At 44.7% G+C, this 19,522-nt stretch overlaps 1 protein-coding gene across 1 annotated transcript in view; it reads right to left on the bottom strand.

Annotated features, from left to right (window-relative positions):
* Positions 1–19,522, bottom strand: part of RMND1 (required for meiotic nuclear division 1 homolog) — a 372,302-nt gene that overhangs the window by 215,022 nt on the left and 137,758 nt on the right. The window contains exons 3-5 of the mRNA XM_086921342.1: positions 5,887–5,995; positions 4,180–4,255; positions 628–667 (exon numbers count right to left, since the gene is read on the bottom strand). Of these exons, the coding sequence (XP_086777468.1) occupies positions 628–667; positions 4,180–4,255; positions 5,887–5,995 (225 nt within the window). The remainder of the gene's footprint in view (positions 1–627; positions 668–4,179; positions 4,256–5,886; positions 5,996–19,522) is intronic.

The following is a 19,522-nucleotide window of genomic DNA, read 5'->3' as shown; positions in this document are numbered from 1 at the left end:
CTAGAGTCTGCTGTTTGTGCTTTATCTATAATGTTATGCTACTGAGCAATCCAGTGGAGGCATAAACAGGTTATAAAGTTACTGTTTCAATTAAGTAATGGCACTTCTAGTAATTGTGAAAAAACTGCTGCAATAAAAGGTAACAGTAAACAATTGCCACGGGCAATTTTGTTGTTTTTGAGGCTTTACCTGCCCCGTTCTCCCTTGTGTCTACCATTAATAATACTGCTCTTGTATCTAAAATCCTACATCACCCCCTTAGAAACAGTCATCTAAGGAATCAGGCACAGTATTACTGTGCAACGTCACAGATTTTCAAGTTGTGGTGATGACAAGACTGCCAACATCAGATTATTTAGAGTAGAGCTTGAAACAATACAAATATTTTACTGATGGTAAGTTTTCTTACAAATAAATAGTCTTCATATATTCACTTTTCAGATGCGAAAATATTGTAATTGAGTTTACTTTAATGTATTCTTTCAGGTAAAAATTCAGTAAGTATTAATAAATGCTAATTAAAGACAACATTGCGAAACAGTCACAGTTGCATGTAAAACTGATCAAATTTCATCGGATGAAACTTTACAGAGACAGATATTAGACATACAATAATTTAATACTTACAGTTTTATCTTCCACATTCCAAAATATGACAGCGCCTTCCCTACATTTACATAAGACAGGAATATATTAACTTCAAAGTACATTATTGGTTACATAATACAGGGTGGCATGCATACAGGGATCAAAAGCACACAGACTACACCAAACAAAACTCTTTTCTGTTTGTAACAGCCAGTAGGCAATAGTTTATTTTCTAACGGTTAAAGGCGAAGGCACCCTTATTCCAAGAAAACCTGAACAATGCACACCGTAATTCAGAAACTATCAAGCAGCAGCAGTATGTGATCAATAATTAACTTCAGGTAAACGTCTCCTTCAAACTTGCTAGGTGTTCAAACTGCTACAAAAACTCAAGGGGTCACTAGCACTGCTCGTAAGAACTGCAGCTTCAGCAACCTACAGCAGGTAGTTTATGGTGGGGACAAACTACCAGTTCAACAGCAATTACACAGTAAAGCAAAAGAGTAGAAAAGCACTGACTTCATGTCTTGAGATGTGCTTTTATTCATGCAATGTTAGTGATTTATTTTCAGCATCTCTATAACTCTCCTAAGAGAAGTTCACATTAAAAGTGATCTTACTTAATCTAGAACAAGGCATGCTATAAGAATTTGAAAATAGGTCCATCGTTGAGGAGCTAAAAAGGTGATGTGCAAATTATATGAATGTCGTTTAGACGATTACAGGTTTAGGCTATGTTAGAACAACATTTTGAAAGGTTTCCCTCTGCCTGTATGCTCTCAGTCAGCTCTTATTTGTAGGTCTCACACCAGACGGCATAAGCTGCCTGGTTGCAAACGACCTATTGTGATTTATTGACACTCTCCTTTCCTTACTTCTTATTCTGTTTTAGTTTCTCCTTATGATCCTTTAGACTTGTATTTTTTGCATCCTTCCACTGTTCTCAGTTAGGGGACCACTTTCTGCTTTTACATTTAGAGCTCCATAACAGCGCATGTGTTTTCTATCCCTCTCCTTTGTGTGCTGCTTCCCTCCACGCTGTGTTGCTCCACAAACCTTTTAAGCTTGTCTGTAAAAGCATACCAACAGGGATACTTTTTGCTGAGGTACGGCTGAAGAGCAGGCCATAAGGGTTGTTTTAGTTTTATCTCCTACATTCCACATATTACATGAAAGCACAAGCTTTTTAGCACTGGTCCATCTGCTACACTCACTCAGCTGGCATCGAAGACAGAATGAGTACTTAACTTGAAACTTCTCTTGGAGGTATATAAATCTGGCCCCTTGGCTATTAGAGTACCACATAGATGAATCCTGTGGAAAGTATATTAGGCCTAGGCAAGCATTTCTCTTTCCATTGTGACATTTCTTTATTTTTAAATTCTGTTCCGTGTTTGAGAGAAAAGTATATGAAAATTGAACCAAGCCATTTATAAAAACTGAACACATTGAATTCAATTTAGTGTTCTGAAATAAGATACGAGTTTTCATTTCATTCAGTATTTTGAAATGACTTTTATAAAGTATACTCTACTGATATTGGCAAGGTCAAGATATCGGCACTTATATTATCAATGGAGAGACCTATTGGTTTAGTGAATGCTTTTTAGGTCTCGCCTATGCAGCGCGCATGCACTTCGTAGGAGGGCCTTTAGCCGTCACTCTGCTCATTTTCAAGCACGCTCGTGCTTGTGGCGGCCTCCACCTTGCAGGAGCGAGCGGGGGCGCCCCACAAGCATGAGTGCAGTGCTTGAAAATGAGCACACTGCACACGCAGCACTCCCGGGCTCACCTCCTGCTCCCCCTCTCTCTCACGCGCATTCCTTGTTTTCCTTCGATCCCAGGAAACAGTTTTAGGTTAAGGCTAACTTTAATTTCTTCCATCTCGCCACTGCCTCCCCTCTGCCTCTGTTCCATTTCTGTTGGCCCTTTGTTCTGTTTCATTCTCTTTCATTCACCATTATTGCTGGACCTTCTTTCACATATCTCAGCCTCCCCTTCTGCTGCGTGCGCATTGTCCACATTACTCCATTCTCCACCTATGGACTTCACTCCATGCCTCCTGGAAGCTGTGTGCCATGCCATCCCACGGAGTTCAAACGTTTACCCCCCCCACTACTCCCGCCCCCAAATCTATGAAGGGATCCGGTGTCAGCGCTTCTTTAAATTCCACAGCTGGGTAAGTGGGCATCAGAGGTGAGCCAGGAAGCAGGATTCGGCGTTACTCTGGGCACTTTTGCTTCGGTGGTGCAAGGGAGGAAGCAATGAGAGACGGAGAGCAGTGAATGCAAACGCTTCAAACTCGCAAGGAGGGTCTACAGACTTCGAAATATTGATCATACGTGAAAATGCTTTAGATGGAATGAGCGTGGTGGGAGGGCTACAGTAGGGCTGTGTATTTTTGTTTTTACAGTCGGCCGAATTGATGATCACTTTTGGCCTATGCAGATACTCTGCTGCTAACGTTACACATAGGATTGCATTAGAAGGCTTCGTTATGGCTCTGGCTGCCCAGATCCAAACGCTGTAGCATGCATGCTTCCAAGCGCTGTTCTGCCAGTGGGAGCCAGTCTTAATGGCTTTTCTGTATTCTTTCTATGCATTCTGACTAACTGTAGGTGAAACGTTTTCACGATTGTACAAGAGAAAGTAGCAAGCTAGAATTACGGATTTTTTTAACCGTTTCCGATGCTGTTTTACCACATTTGTTTTTGGTTTTATAGTTCTTTATTTTATTTTACATATTTTTTTTTACCAAATTGGGCTGCTGCTCAGTCATATCACTTGCATCTGTGCATTTCGGGCATACTCTTTTTACCTTTTGTATGCGTTTTGATGCAGACAACAGTGCCCTTTGCACACCAGTGGGGAGAGTGAAAGGGGCATGCTCAGTGGTTCCTTTGTGCTAATTGCCAACTCACTGCCAGAATGGGTAGTTGTAGTGGCCCTTTTGCGGAACAGAATTGTTTACACGAGGATTGATGAGCAGTGTAGTCACTCGCATCTATTCCACTATCCTGCGAGTGACAATGGAATCAAGATTGTGCTTGGCAATAAATATAAGTAAAAGTATATAAGTAAATATAAGTAAAATAGCACACCCCGGAGGCTTATGGGAAATGGAGTTCACAAACTAGTACTGCACACTTTTTAGGTCCACTTTTCAGGTACTCCAGGCTTTCTCCAGAAGGTAGTTGATGATTTTCAGACAGTTTAGTGACACATTAGGTAGTATGATAATGTGCTGCATGGCTAAACACTTATAAGGTCCAAAAGGCAAGACCTATTGGTTATGCCAATGCTTGTTCTTTCTACCAACTCCTAATGGTAGACATCCAGTCTCTATAGATGTAGAATTTCATCTTCATGTTGTTGTTAGTTTCTCAAATCTGACAGGTAACAATTCGTACTGATCTGCGTCTTCTTTTCATCAGATCAATAAAAAGGTTTTATGAATTCAGTTAAAGTAGAGGTGCACATTTTAGGCCCTAGTGACATCAATTTGCTGTTCCTTCAAGTTATGCAGTTAACCTTTAACATTCTTTTATAAAAGTTCACAAATGGGCCAATAATAAAGGGTCTAAACTACACCTGAAAAAGAAAATGAGTCCAGGATCTGTCTCCTTTGCGTGATTTTCAGTACCAATCACCAAAACATTTGATGCATCTACAAATTTAAATAAAGGGAAATTATATTGCGGCTTAATTCAAAATATAATATACATACATATACAAAAAAATATATATACATACATCAAATCTAAAACGTATTCTCTAAGCTCATTAAGGATACTGAAGTCATTGGATCCATCACCACAGTCAATGCTCCCTCTCTCACTTATTACAAGATACACTCTTTTAAAGTATGGTGTTGAGTCATGAAATATGCAGAATTGAAATAACCACATTCACATATTAAATATAGGCGACATCTCACATGTCAGTTTTCTAAAGGACAAAAAACAGCCACAAATAATTCATTTAAATTCCATCACCCAAAAAGAGGCAGTAACCCTTTAGTGCCATTAATATATGGATGTCATTGGTAAACACAAATATATTATCAGCGTTGGGTTTTTCAACAACTGATGCTGAACACTATTTCAGATGTAACAGGAGGGTCTAAAGGTTTTCCCGAGATGTCACTTCAGATAAACACTGCAGAGAGTGTTTAAAATGTAGAAAACATGTGGTATTGATGCATGTGGTTGCACGACAGTTGTCATTTATCCTGGTTCATGTGATATTCAAAAACAAGAAGACAATAAAGAAATGTTATAAAGAAAAAACACATGAAAAACGTGTTCTACCTCCAATGAAGTATCATAAATCACAAATCTTCCCCAACTGATAACTAGATTTTTGTTTTAGCAAAGGTTGGGTGGTAAATCTTAAACTTTACATTGCATGTTTATATCCGATTGCAACTGTTGTTGTGAGGTAATACAGTAACTGCAGAATTTGTTTGGAAGTCTATATTTGAGATTTTGTGCTTCAGATATATGTATTCCTGAACAATACATTATCGCTGCTTGGTGGCACTGCAAGCTACACATTACTACTATGCAACTGAATATTATTAGTTATTACATGCATATCATAAATGTGAAGAAAGAAAGGCCGGTGTGGCCTTGTCCCAATTCAAACTGAAGACCTTAAGGTTTACACACAAATCTTATTGAGCAGTGTTTGCATCACTGAACTACATAACTAGCCCTAAAATTTAATTATGGAGTATAGAATCCTAACTACTCGTTGCAAACTGTCAAATCATAAGCAGAGCATCTTTTAATTTATTTATCAGCATTAATTAATGAAATCTTTAATTTTGAAATATTCTTAACGCTACCTCAAAAGAGTCCTGCACTGTAAAACAGAGGCTTTTATGGAGCAGCCGGAAAGAAGGCCCAGCTTGAGTTGCTAACATGTTCCTCACTGGGTGTGCTTCTTCCACTGGTCACTTCCGCTGATCGCGATTGCCGTTCAAAAACTCCAAAACAGTTGGGACTCTCGGAGGAAGACAGGTTCTGTTGCCCCAAGGACTCGTCGCGTCTGCTTTTTTTTCTAATTGTTTCCTGATGAGGCTTCTACTATTAACAGGCTACATTTTAAACTCGGCCAATCCACACGTCATTTTTAATAGAAATTAAAAATACAAGCCGCTTAGTATAGGATAAACCTCAATATTACTTATGTAAGATTCACCCATAAAACAAGTTTCAAACAAAAAGTCAAAATATAAATTAAGGTAGAGTTCCCAAAAACAATGCACTGAAAGTTACAACATTCAAAATGTACCTCGAGGCAGGGTTACCACTTCAAAATATCCATGGGATACAACGTCATGACATAGTGTACCGAGATGATACTCATCAGCTGTAGCAAAAGCAGTGCACTTCATCACATCCTGTACCAAAGAAAAACAGACAAGCGGCAGATCATTTATTCTAGATGTCCCTTCATTTACTGCTCATATCTGTACTTTCTACACATATGCTTCCATAGTGTTCCCAAATGTTAACCAAATAAAATATTTAATCTGGCTTCAATCGTCGCCGAAGAATTTTTTTAATTCGATCTGTTTACAAATATCTATCACTTTTGGAGTATAATTTGCTAAATTGCAGAAATCATACAGCTGTGATCTACTTCATTTGAATGTACCCCTTTCTCAAACAACAGCACTTGATAAACATGTTGTAAATAACTGTGCACAAGGAGACGGCATTCCTTCCCGTTGACATATTTACCTTGCTCAGTTGATACATTTGCAGAAACAGGGTAAAAGAGCAGTATCAATTGGGTTTATAAAGCACTTAGTACCCGACGAGACATTTAAGTGCCTTAGGCAAGTAGCATCTACTCTGGAACCCAATATAGGTGGTTATTGATTATTGTTGATTACTGGGATTAGTCTTGTGCTCACAATGAAAACATTCCATTCATTTGCTCTGGTTTCTCTGTTGCAAATTTGATTAATAGGAGTTTGTGGGGGCTATGTGAGTTCTTGATAATGGTTGGTGGAGTGAATACATGGGGGAAAATGCTATGTTCCGTTAAATTGTATGGGTATGTTTCAAACAAGGGGAGTTTGTGAGCAATGAAATGAGTTGTTGACAATTTTTAAAACTACAATTAATTACATTAAGAGAGAAGCGAGACAGGCAGGGGACTTGAGGACTATACCCCGAGAGAGGAGGGATGCAGAAGAGGTCAATAAAAAAATGGGTCATTCAGAAGAAAGAACAAAGAGGGAACAATTTAAAGTTTTAAGACAAAATCAGATTTACATTCAGGGTTTTAAAATATAGTGGTAGAGGCATAGCATGCACTCTGAGAATGTAGCACTGTACAAAGGAAAACAAATTATGTGTATGTATGATCGTTCTATATTAAATATTGTGAATGGCACTAGAATCAATTGCAACAATTTTCCTGCTGCTATGATTGATTTTTGTGGTAAAATGGAATTTTCCGTTTGTGGAATGCCGGCGTCTACCCTTGCCTGGAGAATCTGACTGCATGTGTAGCTGGTAAACTGGCTTTCATTTTCCCCTGGCATCTCACTAATCTAGCATTTATGTGAAAACCTGCGACTGTTCCTAGTCTACAGTATAGGGCCATCAATTTTTTTTATCTATGTCAGTGAGGGTTTGGGCTACTGGCTTCTCTCAAAGGCTGTAGAAACTCCGCACCTTGGAGGAGAGGGAGAGGGAGAGGGAGAGGGACAGGGACAGGGAGAGGGAGAGGGGGGGGAGAGAGAGAGAGAGAGAGAGAGAGAGAGAGAGAGAGAGAGAGAGAGAGAGAGAGAGAGGAAAAGGGGGAGAGAGAGAGAAAAAGGGGGAGAGGCAGAGGGAAAAGGAGAAGGATTCATGTACCACATATGGAACCCATTTTGCATGACCCTGGCGCACCATGGCTCAAGATACCGAGTGAAACAATCATCAGACAGTGTTGCTTGCATTCTTGTTGCTGAAGGGTGAAGATCCATACACTGAAGTGATGCACATGGAGACAGGCTATCTTTAGAAATTCCATTTGCCATGAATAGTACAAACAAAACGAAATCAAGATAGTAATCTTCGGGTATGCTATCTCCTTTTCTATCCATCTTAATTTCCTATTCTTTCCCCCATTCACACACCCCTTTTCCTCTCACTGGGACAGTGGATAGGGAGACTGCAGAGCATATATTTTGTGAAACTGTACTACCAGTAACATAGCCAGTCTGGGCTGCTACGCTGTATCGACAAAGCGTTGAAAATTATGTTATATGCAGTTTAAAAAAAAAATATATATATATATATACATATATATATTTTCCAAAGCAAATGAAATGATACACCGCACTCTTCTAGGTTTTGATTAAGCTTCTTTAATCCATCAAGGAAAAACTTCCTCACCTACGCGTTTCAAACAGATTACTGTTCTTGTTCACGGTAGTTACAAGTCCATTTTTTCTTTTTACTATTTATACCCTCCTGCCCATTTGGCAATTAGGATGCATTATGGGAGGGGTAGTTTCTGGTGAAAACAAATCATGTCAGGTCACTTTCGCAAGTTATCAAGGTCAAATTAATTGACTTAAGATGACTAGTAATGGCTGAGTGCCTGTGGTTTAAATAATTTAAACCATTTACCAGGCGAGATGAAGTTATGATCTATCTCGCTGTATGAGTGTACAATTAATGTACACACTATGTGATAGCTGAGTGCTACACGTAGAAGTCAATGACTTGTAACTTGCTCCGGGACTCTGACATTATTTAAAATAAACGCTGGTAATAACAAACAAAAAAGTTTAACTTATGTATTCAGTTATACCCTATCAATTCTACTTCTAAGCATTGTGTACTCTAAGGCATCAAAAACGTATAGATTAGGTTTCAAGCTTGTATTTCAATTCAATGTTAATTTAGATTCAAACACTACTTTTTGAGAAAAGTCTTTTGTCTGAAGAGAATGTCATATTTTATCCAGAGATTACCATACACCATGTCATGTGATTGCTTTAAGTTCTTGGATACGTCATAAGTGTACATAAAGTTCTTCGTCCCCGTTCAATCCTTGGGGGGTCTTAGTTTTGAATTTTATTATTAGTTTTGACTCCAAACGTCTGAGTTTCTGTAGGCGATTTCCTCCTCTCTCACTGTCTGGTATCATTGCCAGTCCCGAGTATCTAACATTTAACCAGGTTTTGTTCTTGTATATATATATATTTTTTTTTTTTAAAGAGTTTGTTTGCACAGGGCTGCTTATCAGTTCTTCTGAGCACTGCCATTTGGTATGTAGCTGGGCAGAATGGGTGGGACTGCAGTTTTTGTTGTGCGAGGCGAGGAAAATTGATTACTTCTTTAGAGAGATGCAGGACAGCCAGGTGCAAAATGTCACACTTGATAGAGAACACTTCAAACTACATGTGAGCATGTGCCATCTTTCTTGCATTGGTATGCCCCCACTTTTTGCTGAACTGCTGATGTGCTTTGACTGAGTGTGCCTTGAGCTCCTTTCAACCAGGTTCCCAGGTCTTGTGTTCCTTCCATAAAACTGTGTTGAAACTAAAACCCAATTGGCATCTCTGGCCACCTGTCAGCCCCTAGTAGCTGGTACCCTAGGTACCCAGGGCATTGTGACCAGAGAAGACCCCTAAGGGCTGCAGCACTTATTGTGCCACCCTCAGGGGCCCTGTACCCTGACACCCACACACTGCCTTTGCAGGCTGAGTGTCTAAGAACAGAACTAAACAAAGAGTCGACATGGCACACATCCCTGTGTGCCATGCCCACAAGACCCACTGCCCTGGCATACCTCAGTCACCCCTCTAGCTGGGTGCCCTATGCCAGTGGTGTGGGCACAGGTGCATGAGCCCTGTGCCCCTACAGTACCCAGGGCCATTTGCTGGGCACTGTAAGTGCAGTGATGCCATTAGGAGTATATGGTACTAGGAGGTTGTCATTACGAACTCCACAGCACCATAATGGCTACACTGAAGACTGACAAGTTTGATATCAGTCTTCTCAGCACATTAAACCCACACTGATGACAGTGTGGGATTTAATGTAAAATGCACCAGAGGGCATCTTAGAGATGCCCCCTGAAAACCTAACCTACAATCCACGTCTGGTCAGAGAGTCTGCCTAGGCTGCCACACAGCAGACATGTTGCTGGACCCTGGGTGGAGAGCCCCCCTCTCTCCTGGGCCTGCAACAATGCACATCCTGGGCGAGTGCTAGGTCTCCTCCCCCAGGATGGGCAAGGGGAAGCTTCAAAGGCCTGCTGCCTTTGTGAGCTTCTACAGACCACTTGCTGTACCCAGCCACTGGCTCCCGCCAGTTCTGACCCCCACTCTGGGGGGAAGACTGGCCGGAAACCCTACGTCAGGAAGGTGGGATTGCCAGCCTGTGCCAACCCCACCCCTCAGGTGAGAGTGGCGCAGTGAAGCACGACCCCGGGCTCCGGCCATCTTGCAGATGGGGAGCCCTGCCCAATCACAGCTAGGCCGCTGCCCCCCTCCCACAGGAGAGGAGCAGACTAGGGGGTGTACCCACCCCAGGACAGGGAACTATTGGTCCCTGCCCTTGCCCTACCTGTAACGCCCCTAAATTCAATATTTAGGGGCACCATGAACCTTGCTTCCTGAGATCCCGTTAAGAAAACAAGAAAGAAGATCAAGAAGAAGACGACCCGCCATGCAGCTGCTAACGACAGGACGACCCGCACTGACTTGGCCCCAGCCCTACCGGCCTGTCGACCCTGGAACCTGCCCCTGTAAATCCCGGTAACTCCTGCGGACAGCCACCTTGGAAAACTCGGAGGACCTTCCTGCCTTGACCCTCTCAAAGACTGGGACTCCCCTGAGCAGAGGCTCTACTCCAACAACCGTACCCCTGGTGCCGGCCAGGAACCGCAAATCCAGCCCACTCTGCACCCGCCGAGCCCGGCCTGTGCCCGAGTGAGCCAAGATCATGACGACGTCCCTCCGGCGACTGGGACCCGAAGTCCAGTGCCCAAAGACCCTTCTCGACGACCCAGACGACGCCTGCAGCCTCAAAACCAGTGACCCCCCAACGGCAACCAGCCGAGGGTAAGATTTCCCGACACCCAAAGGCACCCCTGCACCCGGCGCCCCACTGTGCCCTCTTTTGGGGTACTCACCTCTTCTCCAAGAACCCAACTTACCTCTCGAAGTGGTGATCGCACCTGAAGAATCTCCGTCCCCGAGCCTGCAGCCTTTGTTCACTTTGTAACTTTCCCATTGGATAACATTGAGCGCCCGACGGCTCAAAAGCAACCTGTACCCAGCCGCCTGAGTGCCGCTGGAAGTGCAACTACTACCCTACTCTACTTCCCCACTTGCCCTGAGTAAATAAGTAGGAGCTCAGCTTCCACATCCGCGTGGCCTGCCTGTTTGCCCCATACCCTCCATTGGATTGCATTGGGCCTACTCTATCTGCACCTGGCTGCCTCCGTACCACTGAGGGTGTACCAACTGTACCTTTCCGACCCTGGGAGACCCCTGAGTCTATGCCCAAAGCCTTAACCTCACCATTCGAGTACTCACCTGAAAGCTGATAACTCACTTTCTTTCCATGGGCTAACATTGACTGGTTTTCCCTGAAATTTCTTCTAAGTGTGGAGTTTTGAAACTTTAAAATATCCTCTAAAATCAGCCGAATAACGATTTCCGAAATACTCACCTGGGATCAGGAGAGAAGCCAGTGCTGTACTTTCTACTGAACCGCAAAAGTAATCTTAACAGTACTTACCAGTTACCTGCATTTTCTTCCATAGGAAACCATTGACTGTTTTTCTCTGAAATTTCTTCTAAGTGTCGATTTTTGCAAATTACAAATAGCCTTTAAAAATCGTACCAAATACTGAAACGCAAATACTTACCTGTCTTAGGTAGAGGTCCCAGTGCTGAACCTAGGAGTCCAGTACTGGATTACAAAAGTAACGAGAACCTACTTTACCTGTGCCTTGAATTTCCTTCCATAGAATAACATTGCTAGTTTTTCTCTGAAAAGTTTTTGTGTCAACTTTGAAAATACATTTATATCCTTTGCAAATTACAACTGTAACCAAAACGATTTTACTTAACGGTTTACAGCTTAGGTCCCGGGAATGAATCCAGGATCCAGTCCTGTGGTTAGAAAAGTAATCCTGAAAGTAATCAACTGCATTTATGTAGAAAATCCCGTTGAGCTCAATGTTAAATTGTGTTTAGAATTGTGTTGCCTATTGCAACCCCAGTAACTATTGTACTTACCAAGTCTATTGCCATTCTGCAAAGTAATTACCTAAAGTCACTCACATTGAGAAAAGTATATTTTGAAACCTGTTGGTTCTAAAATAAAACAACTTTATCTTTTGTTATAAAATCAATTGGCCTAGAGTTCAGTTGTTGAGTGTGTGAAACCTTTTGCTGACTGAGTGTGTACAACAAATGCTTTACACTGTCCTCTGGTACTGCCTTACTGCTCGACCAAGCTACCACTTTGGAGAGTAAGGTCAGATCTGACTTTAACCTCTGTTTTATCTCTGGGGATTGGGGACTTTATACACACCGTACCAGACTTTAGTCCAGTATATATAGAGCCACTTTCTTACACTATACACAATCCATTTACTTACGGTAGAGTGTGCACAAAAGACGAAAGGAAGGGAGGAGGTAGGGAAAAACAACTTTAAAGGAAACAATCCACAGCTTGTTACAAACATCTGTATATGAACGCAAAACCTTATCACTCTCTTACTGATAGGAAAACCTGTGACAGGCAGATAACACAAGCTTCATTAGCAGCCACATTAACCTACTCAGCTATTTACCAGTAGCACATACATTGTTTAAAGCTGGTTTTATTGCTTTACTACTCCTATTCCTGTTTACTCAAATGGATCATGTGATGAAAACGTGTGAAGTAAAAAAAAGTGTCCCTGTTGAAATTATAGGGCTACAAATTGCACTGGAACAAATATATAGTCCAACGGGGTTGAAAATATCTGAGATATCGATCTCCTCCCCGGAAGGAGAAACAGAGGCAGCAGCATGCCCTTGTCTCACAACCAAATGCTACACAGGCGGGTCTCCGTACCTGGTAGGTGTATAATGTTTGTCAGCAAATATAGTTTGCTTATTATCCATCTTAGAGCAGCGCTTGTTACATCCTGTGGGTATCTTGAGTGAGGGGAAGTGACAGTGACATTCTTTAGAGAATGTTGAGCAAAGGATTACAGGAGAAAATGTAATGGAAGATAAGCATTGGTGGCTTGCTGGCTGGCAGCTCTCTTCTTACTGGTGTTCAACAGAATAACTACTTACACTTGCATCGGATTAATCGTACTTTTTACTGGCAAACAAGGATGGGACCAGGAATGCTGCTGGACAAGGAGGAGAGCGCCCATTCTTGGGGCAAGCAAGTGCTGAGTTGGTGAATTGGTGATTCGCTGAAGCCGGGATTTCTGGATGAAGTTAAGCAGCGATTGAGTAAACAGGAAAAACCTTTTGAAGGAGGCCAGGATTGTGAACGGCAAGTAATTTTGTGGCACGTTTGGGCGTCTGAAGAGGCAGCCATATTTTATTTATCAGCAGCCCTCAACGGCCTTGCACACGCTAAGACGTTAGCCGTGTGACACGTCAAGTGACACACCGAAGCGGTCATGCGTTGTTTAGCAATGGTTACACTGTAAACATTGTATCCATGCGCGTCCGAAACGGTGCAGGTGGGTCATGCGATGCAACACACATTGTCTTCCGTTTACTAGCAACTGATGAGGCGTATTTCGATTGAGGCATTACTGGTAGTGAGCTTTATGCTACACTTGTGCTGGAAAAAAAAGACAAAAATAAGAAACTTATTCAGAGGTTCAATCTTTTAGTGTTCACAATTGTACACCTGAGTAAAACCGGTGATTCGGCCAGTTTATCTAGAATTTGTGTCCCTAGACAGGGAAGGGATGATTGCTCCAATACCATTTTTAACGCACTAGGAGAGCCCAGAGCAGGTTGGTAGGTTTGGTAAGGCGGTTTTCAGGCATATGCAGTAGGGGAGACATTTTTACAGCTTCTTGCAAATTGGCTATGCTTGAGCACTGTTTAGGAGCTGAAGGGCAACGCATATTAAAACATCTTCCATCTTTACCCTTGGAGGATGTTGAAGAATAAGACTGGGATGACTATGATAACACACTGATGAAACTGGTGTTGTGGGGTACAATATGACCTATGCACAAGTCTCCATTTTCGTTACACGCTTTAAATTTGACATCTTTTTCTAAACCGTGAAATTCTGCTTTGCACATGCCTTGCACTTACATGGTTACTTACTTAAAAAGTATTCTGCAGGCAGCATATTTTTAGGTAGCATATTATTGTGTTGTCTGTCTGTCCAAGGCTAAGGAACACTGTACAGGATGCCCTTCATTTTAGTTGTCTGGTTGGAGACAGCTCTGAGTCCTAAGACGAACAATTACATCGCAGTTGCACCTTTGACACATTGCGAATGGGTTGTATATAACGCCTCTGAGCTTACTTATGCAAAAAGAACAATTGATTGACAGAATGCAGAACAATGTCATACATTCACCCCAGTACAGAGATCTGGGCCTAAATCCATCGTTTTTTTTGCTCACCATGCCATTCCAGTTTGGACCCAGCCATATGCAAATCGGTCTTGACCCTGCGCCCAATGGGAATAGTTTAGCCCGAACTGCCAGGCCAGGTCCTCCCTCGACTGGAAACAAGCATCCTAGGACCGGTTTCGGGTTATCAGCCCTCATCAGCCAGGATAGCTGGACTCCAGTGGCATGGAGAGCACGGGACCCATGTCTGAGCATACCATGACTGGGGATGAATGTTTTGATTTGTTCTGCATTCTATGCATCAATTGTGTGTACTTTGCTTTCTCGCCCTAAGTGCACCAGGTATGCCCAGACGTGGGTCTTGAGCTCACTGTGCCACTGGAATCAAGCTATCCTGGCTGAAGAGGGGTGAAACCCCGAAACCGGTCCTAGGATGCTCGCTTCCGATCCAGGGAGGACCTGGCTTGGCAATTCGGGCTGGAATATTCCCATGTGCCACAGGGTCAAGACTGATTTGCATATGGCCAGGTCTAAACTGGGGTGGTATGGTGAGCAAAAGAATGATGGATTTAACCCAGATCTCTTGACTGGGGGAGAATGTTTTAATTGGTTCTGTGTTCTGTCCCTCAATTGTGTGTCTTTTGCTTAGTGCGCTGCGTATGGCCAGATGCGAGTCCTGGGCTCACTGTGCCACTGCATTCCGTCCATCAATTGTGTTTCTTTTGCTTTCTGAGCTAATTTAGGCAGAGGAACACTTTGCTTAATATTAGCCTGGAAAGTTGTGCCCAAGATGGAGCATCGCTGACTAGTTTTCATCCCGCTGAAGACGGTAGCCTGCACTACAGCAGACCGGTTTCCTGATACATCAAACATGTATGGGGGGTGGGTTGTTCCAAGAGATCTGGCAGACAGTACTTCCACTAGGCTCTCAATAATGTAGGTGGAAATAGGAGTATAATCATAATCACACTGTAATGTTATAATGGTTCAACTGTTTGTCTTTTTCACCATTCTTCTCTGCTTTAAACTTGTCATCAGCATACCATCAGATCTCTTTGCACCCACATTCTAGGTCTATTATATCATTATTACACCAGAAGGGGCCTATCGGTTCAAACACATGCTGTTTGAATTGGCATCAGCCTTGACAGTTGCATCAGCTTTTCAGTGAGGAGAAAAATGTAACATATTTCCAAGATGACATTCTGGTGTTTGGTGAAAGTGAAGAGAAACACAATAGAGTTTTACATTTTATGTTGAAAACTTTGCAAGAGTGTGGTCTGACCACAAGTTTGAATACGTGTAAGAATAGTGTGGGGGTGTTGAGACACTGGACGAGAACGGGGTGGAACTGAAGCTTAAATTAGTGAAGTGTTAGATTTGGGGGTCTCTAGTTGTCACAGGTAGGTACTTGTGACAAATAGGAACCCTTGCCTTTTGTCAGGGTAAGGGGGTACACTCCTAGAATAACCCCAGCTCACCCCCTTAGTAGCTTGGCACAAGCAGACAGGCTTATCGCAGCGTGTAAAGCATTTGTGAACATATACAGTAATCAAATGACAACACTACAGAAGGACACCACACAGGTTTTATATAAAAAATAAGTAAACTTAATATAGAATTATCACAAGACCACAAACGACAAAAATCCACAATACTGTACTAAAATGATAGTTTTGGCTTAGTTCTCTTTAGTTCTTAAAATGCAACACTTTGAGTTAATGTACCTTAAGATGCGACACGCAGGGCAACGAAAGTGTTGCAACGATGAAAATGCAGCAAAGATCCAGTGCAAAGAAATAAAGACATCAAATTCTTCCTGATGCGGCATGCTTCTCCGATGTTGCGAGAAGTCTCGGCTCGATGCGTCAGCTGCAGCGGCTACACCCTTGCTCAGTGATGCGTCGACAGCAGCTTTGGCGGCGACACTCTTCTCCGACGATGCGAGACGCTTCCGCTCGATGCGACAACTGCAGTGGCGACACCCTTGTTCAGTGATGAGATAACAACATCTCCGACGGCGGCATGCTTCTCCGTGGATGCGAGGCGCTTCTTGTGATGCGGTGCAATGCGACAGCTACAGTGGCGACATCCTTACTCAGTAATTCAGCGGCTGCGATGGCGACACACTTCTTCCTCGTTGCAAAACGCTTCTCTTGATGCAGTGCAATGCGTCAGCTACAGCGGCGACATCCACGATGCGATGGCAGCGGCAGTGAGACGCTTCTTCAGGGTTGTGGGACGTTTCTTGAGATGCAGTGCAATGCGTCAGCTACAGCGGCGACATACACGATGCGACGGCAGCGGCTGCGACAAGCTTCTCCCTTTTGAGTCGCGCTTCCAGCTCCTTGCAACACGCAGTCCCTCAGAAGACTCAAAACAGCAGCAGGCACTTCCAAAGAACTCTGGGGAGCTGGGGGTTGAAGTCTGTTGTCCCTGAGACTTCAGCAGGAGGCAAGCTCTTTTCTCAAGCCCTTGGAGATCCTTCACAAGTTGAATAAAGTGCACACAAAGTCCTTTCTCCTTTCTTTGGCAGTCAGGCAACCACTGCAGGCCAATCCCCCAAGCAGCACTTCTGCTTAGTGATAGTCTCTCCTCTGTTTATTCAGGTTCCTCTCCTCAGCAAAGGTTTCTTCTTGTTGTCCAAAAATGATCTAATTTCTTGGGATCAGGGTCCCAATATTTATACCCCCAAATCCTTTGTCCTCTGAGTGCAGAGGGGCCATTGCCTAGTCCAAACCAGTTCTGGAGCACTCTGTTTACATGACTCCTTCTTTCCTTTCACAGTGCAGGGCAGAGACATCAGACGCACAACAGGAGGAGGAGCCAGCATTGTGGAGCAAAGGCACAGCCCTGGAGAACTCTGTTGAAATGACTCCTTCTCTCCTTTCACAGTGCAGGGCAGAGACATCAGACGCACCACAGGAGGTGGAGCCAGCATTGTGGAGGGAATGCACAGCCCTATTCAGGTCCCAGGTGAAACTCCTCCCTCCCCTCTAGATGCTGACTCACCCTGTCTCCTGGAATCCCCCAGTCCTATCACTCAAACTCCAGACAAGGAATACACAACCTAGCAGAGGCAGGCTTGGATAGTTAGACAAGAAAATACCTACTTTCTAAAAGTGGTATTTTCAAACACAGAAAGTTAAAATCAACTTCACTAAAAGATGTGTTTTATCATTCTGAGTTCAGGCATACTAAACTCGAATTTCTACTTTGTCCCTGAGTGAGTTAGGTTTAAAAGATGTAATGGGGGCGTGGCCAAGATGGCGGAGTGAGCGGACGCTTCTTCCCGCAGCTCCTCCGGCCCGACTAGGCCCGAGCCCTTTTTCGGCAGCTTCTCTCCCCCCGCTGAAGCTCAGCGGCTGTGGGACGGGTGGCGGAGACCTTGGTGCATGCACGGGTGTTAAAATTGGGTCCCGAGTGCCGTTGTAAAAGACTACCTGAGCGATGGTGAATTGACTGCGGAGCGCCACTGAGCCAAGGCGGCGCGAGGAGCCGGAAGCGGGGTCCTACAGCGAGCCCCGGCACGGGGGCTTCGGCTGAACAGCGTGGCGTCTGTTTGCCACCTTGCAGTGGTTCTGTACCTTTGAAGCTGGTGAGCCGGATGAACAGCCCGCGAGGGACGCCGTGGGGAAGAACGGTCGCTGACTGGGAATAGCGACACTCGAGACCGCGGCTGCGGTCTTGAACGCCACGCGCTCCCCGGTCCCGACTGAAGTTTAGGGAGAAGTACGGAACGGGGGGCAAGACAATTGGCCCTACTACGGATCGGGAGACCCCGGAGGGGACTCATTGTTGTAGCCCTGAGACTGTATGCAACCCGGGCAGTGGCCATTGGAGTCGGAAGGTCTTCTTGGAGACGCCTAGCCGCCATTTTGTCCCCGAGAAGGCGACGGAGACGAGCCCCTGAGGTAGCGACCTAGGCTACTGCGCGCCCCCCCGGCCCCGGACGGAAGTTCAGCAAAGGTGCGGTTCGGTTGGCGGTGCCACGGACCGGGAGATCTCTGAGCGGGCTCACGGCTACAACCCCGGAACTGGCTGGCGGTCTGGACATTGGTTAGAGACGAAGGAGGGTCTATACAGTGGCGCCCGGCCGCCATTTTGTTCTCGAGGGTACAGAACAAGCGACGGCCCTGCTATATCGGAATCTCACCTCGACCGCATCTGGCCTACTAGTGGAGACCCAGCGACGCCAGGACCTTCAGGATTGTGACGGACTTTCTGAGGGACCATGACACACCGTATTCTTGGGGGCATCCCTTCCGTCTCATCTTTCGCTGGAACAGCGTGATGCACCAATTGCGCTCCTTGCAGGAGGTCTGTGGGGTCCTGGGTCTCACAGCCACGGAGGAGGACAAAGCGACGCCGGGCCAGAGACGCTCAGAACAAGGAGGACGACGGAGAACGGCGAGAAGGAGATCGGTGGCTAGCGCCGGGAGGCCGGATTCACCTACCATCAGAGCGGAAATGGCCAACGCGCTGAGAGAGGCGGCCAGGGACTCTGCTGCCACGAACGGTGTAGACTTGACGGCGTAGAAACGCTGCGGGGGGAGAAGGACATAGCTTCTGATGACAGCAGGTTTGGGGCTGGAGGGGGGTTGGAGGGGAGGCGGGAAGAACGAGTGGATGGACGTCCACTTTAAATACTTTCCACGGACTTGTCCGTTCTGGGACATGACTGGGACATTGGGTTGTTCGAGTTTGGGTGGGGAGGTGGGATTGTTGGCCAGTTGCCATGGGGTTGGTTCGGGGGAAGTTGGGGGGAAGGGGGGAAATCGTCCAGTGCCTTACATAATTTTGCATTATTTCACTTTAGCACCCCTGCGCTGCCGCCCCGTGCCCTACCCTGCCCGATTGGGTGCCCGCAGCTTAGCGCACACTGGCCCTCACGAATATGGCGACACTTAAAGTAGTGACCCTTAATGTTAAGGGATTAAACAATCCAGTTAAAAGAAGGGCAATCTTGTCTCTGTTGAAGGGGACACAAGCGGACATTTGTCTCCTGCAGGAAACCCACTTGTTACCCCAAGACTGTCATAGGCTGCGTTCTCGCAAGTTTCCCACACAGTTCTTCTCTTCCACTACCTCTAAGAAAGCGGGGGTGGCCATATTGATAGCAAGTTCCTTCAGGGGGGAGGTGCTGTACAAACTCGCAGAACAGAAGGGGAGGCTGTTGGCGTACCGCCTCAAGCTGGGGGATGTGACGTTTACTATTGGCTCTTTGTATAGCCCGAACGACCACCAGGAGCGCTTTCTAGACTCAGCGTTGGTGGACGTGACTGCCTCCCCGGACAGACATATCATTTTAGGGGGGGATCTGAACATGGTTTTTGATTCCGCACTTGATAGA

The sequence above is a fragment of the Lissotriton vulgaris genome, chromosome 1_1 (assembly GCF_964263255.1).
Source record: "Lissotriton vulgaris chromosome 1_1, aLisVul1.2, whole genome shotgun sequence".
NCBI classification, from domain to species: domain Eukaryota; kingdom Metazoa; phylum Chordata; class Amphibia; order Caudata; family Salamandridae; genus Lissotriton; species Lissotriton vulgaris.
This window is presented reverse-complemented; position numbering and strand designations above follow the sequence as displayed.